The 18,046-nt window shown below is 46.4% G+C and overlaps 2 protein-coding genes across 16 annotated transcripts in view; one reads left to right on the top strand and one right to left on the bottom strand.

The window, feature by feature from the left end:
- AGAP1 (ArfGAP with GTPase domain, ankyrin repeat and PH domain 1) overlaps positions 1-18,046 on the bottom strand; it is a 636,895-nt gene that overhangs the window by 243,352 nt on the left and 375,497 nt on the right. For all 15 annotated transcript variants that reach the window (XM_019022384.4, XM_019022385.3, XM_004033402.4 and 12 more), the window contains one exon: positions 5,142-5,246. In XM_019022384.4, the coding sequence (XP_018877929.1) occupies positions 5,142-5,246 (105 nt within the window). The remainder of the gene's footprint in view (positions 1-5,141; positions 5,247-18,046) is intronic.
- Positions 6,104-6,345, top strand: LOC129532203 (thymosin beta-10-like). Its single transcript, XM_055380630.2, has one exon. The coding sequence runs from the start codon at positions 6,214-6,216 to the stop codon at positions 6,343-6,345; it is 132 nt and encodes a 43-aa protein (XP_055236605.1). The 5' UTR covers positions 6,104-6,213.

The raw sequence follows: 18,046 nt of genomic DNA, 5'->3' as shown, positions 1-18,046 counted from the left end.
TCCACCACGCCTTGCTCATTTTTTTATTTGTTGTAGAGATGGGGTCTCTCCATGTTGCCCAGGCTGGTCTATCAACTTGGCCCTTGCTTGCCCGTCTTGTCTAGGGAGGACTGGTTGGGGAGCTCGCCTTGGAATTTAATTTGGTTGACTAATGCAGGAGCTGTGTGGAGCAGCCCTAGGAGGGGAGTCGAGCCTTCTAGACCCTCCTATCCCACACAGGCAATCCTCTGACATCGGCTACTACGCCTGAGCATCCCTGTGTCACAGAGGGAGAAAGACAAGGGTGGTAAAGACCCTCGATTCCACCTTCTGGGTTTGATCCTAAAGAACAAATAATCCTGAGATCCTCCTGAACTACCTGCTCCCCCGTCCCCTGCCCATAACCACATTGGCCTATTCCATTTAAACTTGACTCAGTTGTTTACTCTTGCTCCAATGTTCCTTGTGTGCAAGACCCTCTCCCCAGCTCTCTGAATTTAACATGATAAGCAAATGGAAGGAGGCTGCTGGTGGCACCAGGGTGCAGCCTCACGGGGACTGTGAGTGGCACACATGTGGACAGAAGATAAATGTCTGTGCCGGAAGGGAGAGGCCTCACCACCACGAGCAAGCGCTGGCGGTGATGGGCTGCCGCACAGCCCTACCTCATCTCTGTCTGAATCTTCCACGTTTAATACAACTGCAAGCCTGGCGCTCTCAAGTCAGCACCCCATAATAGAAGTATTAGCTGATTAGAATCCCATCTCCCCAAAAGCATGCTAGTTTCCTTTTTAGTCCACTAATTACCTGGGCTTCTTAAGTTAGTGGTATACACCAGGAATCGGTACAGCAACCTCACTATTGATACCCGCTTACATCTTTGTAGAAAACTCTAAAAATATCTGATGGTTTGGCCGGGATTTTTTTTCCTGGGCTCTGTGGAAAAGAATGGGCTGTAGGCTATGCTATATGAGATCAATGCAGGCCCCTGCTCCGGGGGCTCTTGTGTTGGAACCTGGGCCCCATCTGCCTTTGAGAGAAAAGGTGGATGAGAATAGTGTTCTCAGAAACCAGATAACATTTTCCTCTAGTGTAAAAGAGGGAGTTATTCTGGTCCGCTGACAGGTTAACATCTACTTTTAATGACTTGATATAGGTCTACAGAGGCTGGACATGGGCCTGAATCCCAGAGGAGAGAAAAGGAGGCAGGTTCCCATGTTCAGACAATAGGGTGTTACCAGGGAGAGTCCCCACTTTACGCTGTGGTCAGTAATAGAGTTAGGAGCAACAATAATGACTCTGAAACCCAAACACCAGCAATCCTGGCAGCTTTCCCAACACTTGACCACTTATGCCACCACTGCGTGTGGCCAACGACTCTCAGTGGTCCTTCTGCCGTAATACATCCCAGAGATAGCCAAGGATGTGGGTGTCGCAGCGTGGTCCGTGTTTAACTGAGATCATCTGGTTCTACGATCTTTTGAAATTTTCCAGACTGAGATAACTGGGTCACTCTCACGGTGTAAAATTTTGGGACCTGAACTAGCAACACATTTGCACATTCTCAAGCTTCTTATGAAGGAAAATCTAGATTCGGCTCATGGGTGTCCCATTGAATGCCTCTTCCCATTTTGAACCAAGACCACCAGACTAACTCAGCTGGTGTGGGTCAGCACTTCCCCTAACAAGTCACAACAGAATGGACTCGTATGCACCTGTCAGAGAATACACCTGGAAGTCACTGCCTCTCCACACTTTTATCCAATGCTTGGCTGTGAAAATGAAACCCATGAAGGATTACATGGAAGGTCATGCCATCTCTTCAGGCTCTAGTGATTCAAATCCATTCCTGGATTAAGCCCCTTCCATAGGGAACTATGTACCTGCATCAAAAATTTCAGTTCCAAGGAGACTGGCATTAAAAGGATTGCATTTGAAAATGACATTGGCTCTTGCTTGCTATACAATTATACAACAAAGCCCCATTGCGCCCCTCTTCTGTACTCCAGTAAGATTCATGCATACTTATGAATGAAGGAGAAAGGATGGAATTGGCAAACACTGAGGGACATCACAAAAAAAAGCCTGTGGATAGGAGAATTTTTGAAGAACTGGTTGTGATTATATACTCAAGAGATTGGATGAAAAGCAAACAGACTTTAGGCCTCCTAAGGGAATCTTCTGATACATATCGTTGTTACCATATCTGCCCCTTGGCAAGAAGCAGCAAACATCCCTTCGACTGAGCCTGAGCTCAGCAGTGAGCATATGTTGACTGGAAACGTATCATCCATCAGCTCTCACTTTTTACTGGTCAGTGAGTCTTACCAAGAATGATATTTTGATTGCACTTCTTTAACTTACATAAAGCGACTGGTTCAATAGTTAGAACTCTGCTCTCTGACAGGGTCCATAGGAGGAGCTAAGCCAGTAACAGGGCAGCCCGGCCACTGCTCATGGAGCAACTTTGCAGAGAGAACCCAGGGAAGACCCGGTGCCTCGCTGTTGTTCTGATGGATGGAAGCTGGGTGTGGAGAGGGCTGCAGAACTGGAGACCTACATGGGGCAGTCCTGGAGAGATGCCGACCTGGTCCCAGGTGGGCGTCATGGAATGGGTATTACATCTCTTCGATCTGAAGGCCCCCTGGAGAACCAGTCTGACTATATTCCAAAACTGAACTAGCAGGACACTGAGCACAAAGGAATTTCCTTACTACAATAAAGAATATCTATGTAAGAATCTATCCATATCTGCATCTCGAATCCCACTGAATAGTAACGCATGGGAGGTGCTCTCAGTAACAACAGAAACCAGTGAGAGATGCCGACGGAAGACCTGCTTTGCTGCGTGGTTCTGAAAGGTGTAGCTACGCTAAAAGACAAGGAGACAAGGGCAACTCACGCCAGCAAGCGTACTCAGCATCAAGGTTACCATGTGCTACCTATCATGTTAGGAAAAGCTCTTCTTTCTGAAGGTAAGTGTTCTTGAGAGGGCAGAGAAAAGGCTCTCTTATACACTGCCAGATGAGATAAACTGATACAACCTTTCTGGGAATTTGACAAAATACAGCAAAAACCATGAAAGCACATGCAACTCTTCAACGCAGGAAGCCAATTGCTAGGAATGTATCCTAGGCAAATTGGACAAGGGGACAGAGAGATAAACAGAGGAACGTTGATTAGAGTTCTTTATGACAGTGAAAAAACTGAAAGTAAATTTATCTGCCAAGGTTCATTTTTCAGATACCATGGGATCAATGAAGGCACATCCACAGTGGAATATTATATAATCATTAAACATGGTGGTGTACAAGTGTATTTCTTGACATGAAAATATCTACTATGAGTGAGGAAGGCAGGCTGTGGGCAGTGTATACACAGTGACCATGTGCTTGTGGAAGGAAAAGAGAAATATACATAGAAATAGCCGGGAGTATGCACCCTAAAATGTGAAGTCAGGTTCCCTAGGTGGTATTTTAGGAATGATATTAATTTTCTTCAATATGCTATTTCTAACTTCTGATCAATAACTGTGCCATTTTACAAAGCATTTCAAAATTTTAAAAATTAATAGCTTGGCTGGGTGTCATGGCTCATGACTGTAATCCTAGCACATTGGGAAGGCGAGGTTAGGCAGATTGCTTGAGGCCAGGAATTCAAAACCAGCCTGGGCAACAGAGGGAGACCCAGTCTCTACCAAAAAATACAAAAAATACTGCTGCTGCTGCTGCTGCTGCTGCTGTGACTATTACTACTAGCCTGACACAGTGATATAAAGTTGCCTTTTGTTATCTGTGGATTCTGAATGTGCAGATTCAATCAACTACGGATTAAAAATATTCAAAAGAAGGCCAGGCGCAGTGGCTTAAACCTGTAATCCCGGCATTTTGGGAGGCTGAGGCAGGCGGATTTCTTGAGGTCAGGAGTTCAAGACCAGCCTGGCCAACACGGTGAAACCACGTCTCTACTAAAAACACAAAAAAATTTAGCTGGGCATGGTGGCAGGCACCTGTAATTCCAGCTATTTGGGAGGCCAAGGCAGGAGAATTGCCTGAACCCAGGAGGCAGAGGTTGCAGTGAGCCAGGATCGCGCCACTGCACTCCAGCCTGGGAGACAGAGTGAGACTCCTCTCAAAAAAAAAAAAAAAAAAAAAAGAAACAGTGAAAAATAACCTAATACAACAGTGAAAAATTATACAAATAAAAAACAATAGTATAGCAACTATTTACAGAGAATTTACATTCTATTATATATTATAAGTAATCTAGAGATGACTTAAAAGTATAGAGGATGATACGCTCAGGTTATATGCTGATACTATGCCATTTAATATAAGGGACTCGACCACCATGGATTTTGGTGTCCAAGGCAGATCCCAGAATCCATCCCCCATAGATACTGAGGGACAATGGAATCGAATGACTGACTTCCACCATATATTCTAATCTACACATTTCTCTGCATCAAGTAAGAGTTATGGAATGTGTTGCTATGAAACTAGAACACCCCAACTTTTAATTTTATCAAGGGTAGAATGTCTGCATTTTTTTATATTTTATCAATGGGTAGAACGTCTGCATTTCTTCCCCAAGAATAAAGTTAATTTTGTTTATCCATCTATCTTATACACCACGGATATAACAAACTTACATGTAACACAAACTTACATATAACACAAAGAGGAAAGTTTCTTTTGCCTAATGCACTGGAATGTGTTATCTGACAATAAAAGCTGAGTCATGAATTGCATTTGACTTCTGATTATTGTTCACAGCTTTTCAAAGCTAAATCCTGGGTTCAAATGTAATTGTTTCCTTCATTCTCGATTTTCAGATAGACCACTCTTCTCTCCTTTCTCTTTTCTCCTTGCCCCTGTCTTTTTACTCTCATCTAAAATTTTACTTCATCTGTGCCTTTTATTGTAATTCTTTGTAGAATTGGAAAGCCACAGATTGACTGGTAGGGAGGGGAAGAGAGAGAAAGACATATGGTCTAGTGGAGTGTGAGGGACAGTGTTATTTATCTCACAGTTGAACAGGAGACCAAATACGACTTTCACTTCAAACAGAGACAAGAGGCTGGGCTGCTGGTAGGTTCCCCTTCCCCACAGTGTTTAGTTGAGGTCTGCAGCTGTTAATTGCTCCAAGGGGGCTATACTCACATGTAAACTGGGATGATAGGTCAGCACGCCATTGTCACATAGGGTGACATATTTCTTTTTCCACTCTTTATTCAACGATTTGCCACTTCGCTTCAACAGCATGCCCTACAAGGGAAAAAGAGCCAAATAGAAAGTCTAATGTAAATAAAAAAAGAAAAGGCAGGTACACAGGCAACATATACATTCAAGTTCTGTGTGTGTGCAGAACTTCACTCTGTGACACTGGCGAATGCTAAAAGATGTGCCATTAGTTCAACAAATACGACACAAACACATTGAGACGTGCTACACTAGATCTTTAGGATAATTAACTGCTAAACACAAAGGAAACACCTAAAGGTATAATGTTTTAAAGAAAGAAACCCCAGGCTGGGCACGGTGTAAGGATCGTTTGAGCCCAAGAGTTCGAGACCAGCCTGGGCAAGATGCTGACACCCCCATCTCTAATAAATAAATAAATAAATAAATAAAATTAGCTGGGCACGGTGGTGTGCTTCTGTAATCCCAGTTACGTGTGGGGTTGAGGTGGGAGGATCTCTTGAGCCCAGGAGGTTGAGGTGGCAGTGAGCTATGATTGTACCACCGTACTCCAGCCTGGGTGACAAAGCAAGTGAAAGAAAGAGAGAGGAGAGACAAAGAGAAAAAGAAAGAACAAACTAAAAAAACTGCATTAACCAGGCCGGGCACGGTGGCTCACGCCTGTAATCCCAGCACTTTGGGAGGCCGAGGTGGGCAGATCACCTGAGGTCAGGAGTTTGAGGCCAGCCTGGCCAACCATGGCCAATATTGGTGAAACCCTGTCTCTACTAAAAATACAAAAATTAGCTGGACGCAGTGGTGGGCACCTATAATCCCAGCTACTCGGGGAGGCTGAGCAGGGGAATTGCTTGAACCCAGGAGGCAGAGTGTTGCAGTGAGCTAAGAGCCCGCCACTGCACTACAGCCTGGGCTCTAGCGGGAGACTCCGCCAAAAAAAAAAAAACCCAAAAAACAAAAACAAAAAAACAACAGCAACAAAAAAAACAAACAAACCAGCGGGCTCGGAGCGGATGGTACCAATTGTTTTAAGAAAATGGCAGACAAACCAGACATGGGGGGAACCGCCAGCTTCAATAGGGCCAAGCTGAAGAAAACAGAGACGCAGGAGAAGAACACCCTGCCGACCAAAGAGACCACTGGGCAGAAGCGGAGTGAAATTTCCTAAGAGCCCGGAGGATTTCCTGCCCTCGTCATCCTTAAGACCCCAGTCGTGATGTGGAGGAAGAGCGACCTGCAAGATGGACACGAGCCACAAGCTGCACTGTCAACCTGGGCACTCTACGCCGATGCCACCGGCTTGTGGGTCTCTGAAGGACCACCCCCAATCAGATTGCCAAATTCTCTGGTTTGCCCCAGGACATTATAGAAAATTATTTCTATGAATAATGAAAATAAAACACACCTTGTAGCCAAAAAGAACAAAAACAAAAACAACCAAACACAAAAAAAACCACCAAAACAAAACAAAACAAAAACCACAAAAAACCCCAGAAAAACCCAAACTGCATTAACTGTATTCTCACCTTATATTTGTAAAGAAGAATTTTTTTAGTTTCCTTCATTTCAGATTTTTTATTAAAACCAAAATTCCACTGGCAAATTTCAGTAACAGTATTTAATAGATGAATCCCATGTAATTTACTCTAATTCATTTTTAATGAAATCATATTAGGTCTCCTTGAAAACCACTCAGAATTTGAAACCAACACATTTTTGAAGTCATGTTTAATCCAGTCTTCTTAAATGGTGGTTGAGAATTTCTTCTTGTTTTAACACCAATTCCCAGCAAGCCTTGCTCCACCTTGACAGGTTTCCCTTTGTTAAGGAAGCTGACGGCCAACACTGAGCTTGGGCAGGCCCCACACCTTGAGCTGGGATTCTCTCCTGCTCAGCCTGGGCTCCATGCCTGTCCAGCTCAGTCCCTTTCAATGGCAGCGTTCACATCGGGAGTCTCTGTCTCTGTCTTCCTCCCTTCTCATCTAACTCTGGCCCATGTTAACCAAGAAAAATGGAACAATCTCTTTACTTCCTCTTCTCCTACCCTTTTATAAACTTATGTAACCTTAATATGACTGAGAGAGCATAAGACTCAGGCTAGTTAATTCACCTGGACTGAGGCAGAAGGAAAGTTATGAGTTTTGAAATACAAGAAGACGCTTTGAGAAAGCCGAGATGCCCCACGAGTCACCTTCAGAACTTTTCCCAGCCTCCATCAACCTCCTAAATTCTGCTACCTTTCAAGAATTACAACATAAGAATGAATAATTATTATGGGATATAATTGAGTTCAAGTCCAATTAATTACCAATACTGTGACAATACTGTTTTTTATTTACTAAATCGTAACCAAGTTTCACAAACTTAATAAAGTATGAGCCAGCTTGGGGCTGCAATCACCATTAGACATTGTTGCTTAAGGGAAAATATTTGAGTTTGAAACGACTTTGGAAGATGGTTTCTTTGCAAGTTCTTATTAACGGAAACGTGGCAAAATGTGGCATACCTTGATTTCTTGGAATCTAAATCGCTATAAACCACATATGGAACTAAGACCAATCAACCCAATGAAGCCCACAGGAAAATGCTACTAAGTTACAAACCAAGACAATAAGGGCTTCCTTGCATGGCAGGAATTAGAGAAGGGCAGTCACCATCAGCGATGCAGTAATAAACAAGCAATTGCTTCAACTCATGAGAGACCCCTCTCCAGTGGGATTCCCGTGGATTTTAAAACTTAGCATAACAAAGCCTCACTCAGGTTCTTTTTTTGTTTTTTTTTTTTTGAGACGGAGTCTCGCTCTGTCGCCCAGGCTGCAGTGCAGTGGCGCGATCTCGGCTCACTGCAAGCTCCGCCTCCCAGGTTCAAGTGATTCTCCTGCCTCAGCCTCCAGAGTAGCTGGGATTACAGGCAAATGCCACCATGCCTGGCTAATTTTTTTTTTTTTTTGTATTTTTAGTAGAAATGGGGTTTCACCATGTTAGCCAGGCTGGTCTTGAACTGCTGACCTCAGGTGATCCACCCGCCTCGCCCTCACTCAAGTTCTCCAGTGGGCTCCCATTTTTCCGTCATTCATTTCAGATGGAATTCCAACAATGCCAGGGCCACGGGTCTCTGGTATCACCAGGAGATTACAGATGCTCCAGGCTTCATTCAGAAAGCTTCATTCCTTCCCACTCAGACAAATGCTGGCCACGGCGCACACCCCCGGGGCTCCATGCGGATGGATTTGCACCACTCTTCTGGCTGGCGTGTGGGAGGTGCTTTCGTGAGCAAATTACATCCTCAAAATTGTCCTGCCCCCAGTGAAGGCTACGAGGACTTATTTGTTAAGGAAAAAGGGGGAAACAGTCTAATCGGGAGGCATGTGAAGACATCATTTCATAGCTTTCTGAGGAACTAAATTAGGCTGAATTAAAACTTTAAAAAAACTTTAAAACTTTAAAAACTTTAAAACTTTTAAAACTTAAAAAAAAAAAAAAGGCCGGAGTGCAGTGATGCTATCATAGCTCCTTGTGGCCTTGAACTCTTGGGCTCAAGTGATCCTCCCTCCTTCCTCCTGAGTAGCTTGGGACTACAGGCGTGCACCATCCTTTTCGGCTAATTTTTTTATTTCTGTTTTTTGTAGAGATAAGGTCTCGCTCTGTTGCCCAGGTTGGAGTGCAGTGTACTGATGCAATTACAGCTCACTGCAACCTTGAACTTTCCAGCTCAAGCAATTCTCCTGCCCCAGCCTCCTCCGAGTAGCTAGGACTACACACACACGCCACCATGTCTGTCTAATTTTTTATTTTATTTTTTGTAGGGACAGGGTCTCATCATCTTGCCCAGGCTGGTCTCGAACTCCTGGGCTCAAGCAATCCTCCCACCTTGGCTTCCCAAAAGTGCTGAGGTAACAGGGGAGTGAGCCACCATGCCTCACTTAGGTCTTTAGAAAGTGCTGGATGACAGGGAGTGAGCCACTGTGCCCAGCCTATGCTGATTTTCTTTTGATCCTAGGAAAACTCTCAATAAACTTAAGATCTTACTAAATAAGTAAACTTAACTTAAACTCTACGTCTTGCCAGGGAGGATAATCTTGGGATTATAGGCACTATTCAAATGCTGCGTAAGTGGCAGGACTACAGAATACCCTGGCCTCTTAGGAGGCTCCAGTTGGGTTTATTATCTGACCCCCCCAAGAATTGCTGTGGCGACCAAGAGCCACTTGGCTGCCCCGCTTGCCACGTCATGGCTGTGGTCTAGCTGGGCTGGGGCAGGTGCACTTTTCTTTCAGTGGCCGGAGCACTACCCCACGCTCAGCCCGGCTGTGCAGTCATGTCCCCTGCTCCCCAAAGGAACAGGTCAGGGGCAGTCAAGTTATGGAAGCCATGGCTCCCTGAAAGCCAGGACTGAGTTACACAGGGGAAGCGTCTTGTTAGCTAATGGAACATGGCAGGGCCAGCTCTCCTGCCGTCTTCACTCCTGCCAGGACACTGGGCTGCTGGGCTGCCAAAGTCTCCTGTTCCTACTGATGGGCGGTGACCTGCTCCCCACGCAGAACCTCTGGGTGTCCCAGCCACTGCCCAGCCCAACACTTTTGGTCTTGAACTTCAGCTCCCCCTTCCAAAGCACAAACACCAAGGGGCAGCTGCTCAGGATCCCTCTCGCAGGCACCTCTGTCACCTGAGTCCCTTGCAGGGAGAGAAGTGAGACTTCACGACAACTCGCATTTTATCTTCCCGCTGCACCCCACAGTTTACAGAGGGTATCCCCAATTCCCAAGACATTCTGACTCAGTCAAGGAACATGAGCGGACAGGGGCTCTGCTTCACTCCCAAATTCCCACTGAAATATAATGTGAGCTCGGAGTGAGAGCAGATGAGCAAATATTTCCCTTAACTGAGAGTGCACATGGCTCCAGAGGAAGCGGTTTCTGTTTGCTAAATCCAGGAGCAGCCTGAGAAGGCCTCGACCCTGAGTGTCTTCAAGGAAAGGAGAACAGGACAAGAAATCTCAACCCGACTAGCAAATTCCAGGAACGGGGTGCCCAGGGCTGCTGGAAACTAGAGGTCAGACCTGCTTGGCAGGGAGGAGTACTTTAGCCCAGAACATGACAGGGCCAACATGCTGCCACCAACAAGCCCCTGGGGTTGTGCAACACAGCGACCCGACCCTGCAGGGCTGGAGGGCCCCACATGGCCAGATTTCCTGATTATCAAAGAGAAGGAGAAACACTGGACTTGTGTGTGATGGCTTCTTAAGTTAAAATACTGGCCACGGGTATACATTTTGAACGCAGGTTACACTGAACCTGCTGCAGGCCAGCTGCATGTGCGCGCGGTGTTTGTGACTTCTGGCCAAGAGTCACTGGGGTTGGATGGAGTCCCCCTGCCCTCCTATGGATCTTAGGATCCAGCAGCCGCAGCGCCCATACTCTCCATCTGACATGGGGAACATGGCCCTGAGGGGCAGCAGTGTGCAGAGGCCACACTCCCGGGTTTCCACAGGCACCGTGGGCCCTTCTCTCAAATCAGCGGGCTGCCCTCAGCCCCACTTCCTGCCTGGCCCTGGAGGTGCCTGAATGGAGGTGCCTGAATGGAGGTGCCTGAATGTCTGGGCCCTGCCATAGGTGAGCAGGGTGGAGGGAAGAAGGGGTTATCTGATTTGCATTAGGAAAGATTCCCCTGGTGAGGACAAATTTTAAGTTGGCAAAAGACGGAAACGCTTTCCGGCTCAAAGTGTGGCCCAGTTTAGACCAGCGGTTGGGTGTACCCAAGAGGGGGAGGGATCAATCCAGATGTAACAAGATCCCCAGACGGTCTGAGCAAATTTGAGATGCAAGGGAAATCTGTCATTTTCTCTGGAACCATAATTTCTCCAAGAGAATTTTTTAATTTTTGAGTGTATTTTAATCACTATCTAAAAAGTGATCCAAAACCACCACTGGATTCCACTGCCCGAGTTGGCATCTCCGACTTCCTAGGTCAGGCGTGGTGCTAAGGGGGACAGCACTGAGGGAGATGCAACATGTAAATCACTCACTCTGAGAACAAGTCAACCCCCGGGGAAGGCACCGCATGCTGTACACAAAACGATTTCTCAGTATGAAAGCAGGAAAGGAAGACACTGGGGTCACCACATGATACAGTCACGAGGCAGCTGACACCAAAGGAGCCTGCCCTGCAACCGTCATCCCTAACCCCTGGCACGGATGGCCGTCATTTTGTTTCAGCAAAACATCATCATCCTTAACATTAAATGCACAGTAAATTAATGGTATTAATTTAAATGTTTAATAAATATAACTTTTATATTTATTTAAAAGCTATAAAGACAAGGAGCTGAATCTTAGTTTTCTGCTTGTACCTAACCTTTTCTGCATAATTATTATCAAAACAGTTAAATCAATGTTGAAGGATTCATGAGATTTTTGTTCTTTTAAAAGGCTCTGGCCGGGCGTGGTGGCTCATGCCTGTAATTCCAGCACTTTGGGAGGCCGAGGCGGGTGGATCACGAGGTCAGGAGTTTGAGACCAGCCTGATCAAATGGTGAAGCCCCATCTCTACTAAAAATACAAAAATTAGCCGAGCATGGTGGTGCATGCCTGTAATCCCAGCTACTTGGGAGGCTGAGGCAGAAGAATTGCTTGAACCCGGGAGGCAGAGGTTGCAGTGAGCCAAGATTGCGCCATTGCACCCCAGCCTGGGCAACAAGAGTGAAACTCTGTCTCAAAAAAAAAAAAAAAAAAAAAAGGTTCCACACCACTCAAATGTGGGAAAGACTGGTCTAGAATGGCAGCGATGATCAAGGATGCGCCTGGGGGCAAGAGAGGAGAAGGAAGGCAGGCAAGGAGAACGCAGATGCAAGAAACACGCTGGAGGTAAAATCGGGACAAGGTGCTGGGTGAGGTGGGGCGGGGCCAGCACAGACAAAGTCAGGCTTTAGTTGTCGTGGCCCAGTGGGGTCATTCACTGAGCCAGAGAGTACAGGAGCTGGTGACCAGGAGGGAAAAGAAGACTTTGGTATCAGCCACACAGCACTGGGGGGCTGGTGCCCCAGGAAGGCAAGGCGGCCAGGCCAGCCGTTGAGGTTCCACGTTCAAGGAGGAAGTCTGGGAGACGGAGGGTGGCTGGGGAGGAGCCATGAGAGAGAAAGAAGCCTAGGGGGTGAATATGGTCACACTTAAGGTTTAGCACGCAAGGGCCAGGTTATAATCTGCTTAGCCAACACAGAATCAGAATCCCATTCTGAAGAATTATCATCTAAGGGTCAGCAAAATTTTTCCTGAGAATCATTAAAATCATGATGTAATCATTTAATAGGTTGACTAGCTCATTCTCCTTTAAAAATAAATTATTTTAAATATTTCTAAAAGTACATAAATTGATAGTAAAAAGCATCATGTTCACCTTAGGAAAACAACAGATACGAGTATTTGCAATTTCAAATGAGGAAGCTAGAGAACAATGAAGTAAAGATAGAGAAGGCAATGCACACCTCTATTGGAGATGAGAAAATTATCTGCAGGTGAGCCCCTTACACCCTGGAAACAAGTCACCCAATTATAGCGAGGAGATCTTGGTCATGGGTCTGACACAGAACAACTACTTTTTGAGGAAATTAACATTTGTTCCATTATATGGTTAAACTTAACTCTCATTAAATGAATCCATGTTAAATATAAACAAACAATGCATTGAGTTTTTAAAATGAAATAAAAAGACATTTACCCATTGAATAAAAATTTAGAAGTCCCTAGTGCAATTATAATGTATTTTGGAAGATGTTTTTGCCTGATTAGTCCGGATAATCAGCCATCAACATCACTGCACGTACTGTCGGGCAGTGGAAGTGTAGGTATCTGTGCACAACTAACACACAAGTCTCCAAGTGGCTCCATGTGTTGGTGTCGTGGCGCCCCATAAGCAAATGCAGATGGGAAACAGGAGACCACACACTCCCGGGAAAGCTGGGGAGAGAAGCTCTACTCCACCACAGGCCTGGGCTGCAGGCGGAACCTCAGGAAACGTGCTGGGAATCACGTGTCCAATCGCAGCCTTCAAAGCACAAGTGTTCCGACACACAGTGAGCATGTGACTCAAAACCGACCTGGCCCTGAGACGCACAGCCTCGTGGGCATCACAGACCTGTGCTGGGTTCTCAGCCCTGACAATCATCGAGTGAGGAAGGCTGGTCCCCTGGGAATCAGATCTCTCAGCAGACAGCACGATGGTGAGACTCGCACCTCGGTGGGCTTTTATCCTAAGATCTCAGGAACCCAAAGTGCTTGTTCATCCCAACAATTTAAAATACCATCGATTTTAATTACAATTGTTGTTAGTCCCAGGAATTCTAAAAGGTGAAAACAAACAACGGGAGTTGCTCTCTGGTTGGCAGATACAGAAACAGGACAGGGCCATGGACCAGTAAGGTTGAAAAGTGACCTCATTTATAAAACAAGGCTGACCTCCTCCTTGCAGCAAGGGCAGATGGGGGAGAGGGGGTGACAGGGCTTTCTCCATCCCAGGACCCCAGGAATACTGCCTTTGGCCTCCAGGGTTCTTCTCCCAAAACTCAGTCTTCAACCAGTTCTAGTTTCTTTTTTTGCCCATGTTTGGGAGAGCTGTTTCTAGTTTGCTTCCACTTCACAAGAGGTTACTGCCTATCTAATGGAAATGTGGGGCCATGATATTGACAATTTCTCTGATAAGTGGGTATTTTAGTACCAGTTTTTAAACTCATCCTCTGCCTTGATCCATGAGCGTGTGCAAGAGCGCACCCACACACACACACACACAAACTCATGGTATCTTGGTTCTAGGAGTAATGCTATCTTTGTAACGAGTTCTATACATGAGTGCCTTCTCTTTCACATTCACATGTCCAGGTTCTCTTGAAATTTCCAGAATAGATGAAGGCAAAGCCAGAAACATGACGGAGTCCTGTCCTGACCCCTAAGGACAGGAGCAGCTGATCCAAGTGAGGCCTGCACAGTATCTTGAGCTCACTCCAGTCCCACCCAAACCCGTCTGCTGTTAGCAGCCGAGCCTCCTAGCTCCCTGCAAAGTGCACTTCGGTTGCTCTGCCTAGGTGAAAGCACCTAGAGTGATGGACAGCAACTATAACCACAGCCCTGGCCCCAAGGAGGCATGAGGGCAGCCATGTCTGAGAAGCTGCTGCAGTGCCCCCAGTTAAGCCAACTTCCTTCTACATCACCAGGTACCCTCGGGAGCTCAGCTCAAGAATGTGGTTCTGGGCCGGGCACGGTGGCTCACATCTGTAATCCCAGCACTTTGGGAGGCCGAGGCCGGCAGATCACAAGGTCAGGAGATCGACACCATCCTGGTCAACATGGTGAAACCCCGTCTCTAGTAAAATGCAAAAAATTAGCCGGGCATGGTGGTGTGCGCCTGTAGACCTAGCTACTTGGGAGGCTGAGGTAGGGCAATTGGTTGGAGGGAGAGGTTGCAGTGAGCTGAGATCATGCCACTGCACTCCAGACTGGTGACAGAGCAAGACTCTGTCTCAAAACAAAAACAGAAACAAAAAAACAAAACAAAACAAAAAACAGAATGCGGTTCTGGGCTGGGCGTGATGGCTCACGCCTGTGACCCCAGCACTTTGGGAGATGGAGGCGAGGGGACTGTGTGAGTCCAGGAGTTTGAGACCAGCCTGGGCAACAAGTTGAAAACCCATCTCTACAAAAAAATACACAAATTAGCCGGGTGTGGGGGTGTGCACCTGTAGTCCCAGCTACCCGGGAAGCTGCCTGAGCTCAGGAGGTCGAGGCTGCAGTGAGCCGTGATTGTGCCACTGCACTCCAGTCTGGGTGACAAAGTAAGACCTTGTCTCAAAAACAAAATGAAAATGTGGTTCTGGACTGACATCAAGGTCCTTCCACATGGACTGGACAGCGGCACTGGCCTTCCCACAGTCGGGTAACTTAGGCCTCCAAATTATTACACAGGCTTGCTCTTCCTTGAAGGGCCCCAATCCCGGGAAAGCCCGGACTCCCCAGCTGTGGATTTAATGCCCACAGATCTTTGACGTCAGAGAGTCCATGTCTGCACTTATACATGCAAACCTTTAAAAAAAAAAAAAAGTTTGCCAAAACAATAGGAAAAACTACAAAACTCTCTATTGTCTCTCCTTAAATAATTTTAAAAGGCTTTTCCTCAAAAGTACGATGAGACAGAGCTCTCTGATGAGTGAAGATGTTGGCTGGGGCTTCAGAAGCAGGAGGCCAGATGAGCGGTCATAATCAGAGGTTCAATTGGACTACAAATGAGCAGACTCGGGAAATAGCTTTTGTGGATTAAAAACATGCTTTTTCTTTCTTGGCTTAAATGAATTCTGAACACTGATTTTTGAAGAGTGTTTGTACCAAGTGGGAATCAGAGAATTTCAGTCTAGAGCGACCCCAGAAGTTAAACCATTCAGCCCTGAATCTGCTACAAAAATGTTTTGCATGATCCCCACCTGGGGTCCTGCAGTCTCTGCATAAGCACCCTGGGGACAGGGGTCCATAGGTCTCAGCAGTGAGAGCTGCCTGGATGATCTCCCTTGGAAAGAGCCAGGGTCCTCTGCCCTCCTGGGGCACGGCTGGTTCCTAATTCTAGAGCTGCACTGAGCTAGGGGGAATTTCAGGGACCGTGGAGCCACCACAAAAGCCCCATTGAGAGGTCTTCTCACATGTGGCAACACAAGCCAAGCCCCTTCTTAGTCCATACTCTTCCCAAAGCAAGTTCCAGTTCGACCATGGGATGCCCCTCTGAACACACTCAGCATCCCCCACATGCAGCAGCTAAATGGAAACCAACTGGGGAAGACAGGGGGCCCGTCGCTTTCCTTAGGGAGGAAGTGGTACTAAGGTGGCCCCCACTGGTCTGGGCTGGGCGCGCAGACAGCCTCCCCTATGTTCAATCAGTCCGAACTTTCACTTCCTACTCTAAGGACCAAGAAAATGGAAAACCCTAAAAATAGTTCATTTGAAACTTTTAGAGGACATGAAGCCGTGATCCTACTGGCCAGAAGATGACAGAGGCCAGAAGGCTCTGCCTGAGATGCTCAGGCAGAGAGTTCCCGTCAGTGAGTGCCAATGGCCCCTGTGATCCTAAGTCTTTTTGATTCTGCATAACCCAGGGCCAACGGCATGGTGACATGTCACCATGCATACTTTGTCCATCTTTCAGATGCCACTTTTGTACATGTGAAAACCATCTCTGCTTAAGATTCTTTCTTGCTGTCCAGCTGTCACAGTGAAGACATCAATTACAGTTAATGCTTTCTTTGACTCCTATGTGGCTTCAGCATTTATTTAGAACATTTTTTTTTTATTTCTATGTAATATTGGGCTCACTCTGAACCAGATGCTGCTGCTCTAAGTGCCTTGCAACTGTTAACCCACTGAAAGTGCATGACAACCGGATGGTCATTGATTATCCTCATTTCATGGACAGGAATTGATATGACACTTTAACTGGGGTCCAAAGAGTATGAATACCAATCTCTCAGTATTCACAACTGCATATTTCATCAACTGCATTCACAATTGATATCCACGACGGTTCTCATTTCATGGATAAGGACACTGAAACAGACTGCTTATGTAACTTGCCCAACGTGCACAGCCAGCGTGGTATCTGTTCTCCAAAGACGGCTCCCATTGAACCACACTTCGTGGCACTGGTGTCCCTGTATAAATAAATCCTCCCACACTGACCCTGGGCTGCCCGAGACTCGCTTTAGCTAACAGCATCAGTGGGAATAACACTATCTCCATTGGGTTTAATTCTCGAGAAAGCCTGGCAGCACCTGCCTTGGGAAGCTCTGACAGACAAGTCAGCCCTCCTGGGCTCTGTCCACAGGTCTCAGCCACAGTGTTACAAGAAACAGTCAAATAATCATTTTCTTTAACCCTGAAGTTTCAGGGTAGATCCTTATGCAGCAACAGGTAAGAAAAACAGAATTAGCATCCTGTACTGCTGTAACAAAAATCAAAAACACATGGCAGTGGCTTTGGAACTAGGCAGTTGGCTGAGGCTGGCAGAGATTAAGAAGCATGAGTGGAAGTTGTGAGGACAGTGAGGAAAATGTTACCTTAGGATGGAAATGGGGCCGGCAGAACAGGTACCAGCAGGGCAATTAGCAACCTGCCCCCTCCCGGCCACCCCACGCAGGGGGATGGGTAGCACAGCAAGAGTGCCTCGTGAGCCTGCACACCTAGCTACCAGATTGCCATGCCAGATGCTGGAAGTGCTCCTGGCTCTGTTAAATACGGGAGGAGAGAGAGGAGGTCCAGGGAATTTTCCAGCACAATTAGAAAAAATATTTCAACTGTAAACCTTGCTGGACTGATCACAGAACAGTTTCTCATTCCCAGCTTCTCCTGACAGCAGAAAACCCTTGAGTAAGAACCGGCATCAGAACTAAGATCAAATCCTGGGGATGCCAGTAGCTGTGATCTCAGAATGAGGACTCCTTCAATGGTGTGGCAGTCAGACCCTTTCCTTGAGAACTCAAATATTTTAAGGCAATGCCTCACAGACCCTTCTGATTAGAGATCCATGGATTAGAGAGAGAAATCTGTGCATTAGCTTTTGTTTAATGGAACGGATTATGATTTGACACAAAGGATACCCACAAGATTTTTAAAGGAATCATACCATCTTGGATTAAAATGCACAGAGAAAGTTCAGAAAGAAAAGTGGTCTCTGGGCCCTCAACTTTAAGTACAGCAGGAAGCAGGCTGAGAAAGCTGCATAGTAGCAAACATGGGTCAGCTCTTATGGGAAAGGCAGAGGGCAGAGCCAAGGGCCAAGGAGGATGCCTCCTGGGGAGAATATACAGTTCTTATGCCCAGAGCAGGGTGAATCAGCATCATGTG

Source organism: Gorilla gorilla, chromosome 11 (genome assembly GCF_029281585.2).
Source record: "Gorilla gorilla gorilla isolate KB3781 chromosome 11, NHGRI_mGorGor1-v2.1_pri, whole genome shotgun sequence".
NCBI lineage: Eukaryota > Metazoa > Chordata > Mammalia > Primates > Hominidae > Gorilla > Gorilla gorilla.
The sequence above is the reverse complement of the archived record's forward strand: the minus strand, read 5'-3'. Positions and strand labels throughout refer to the sequence as shown.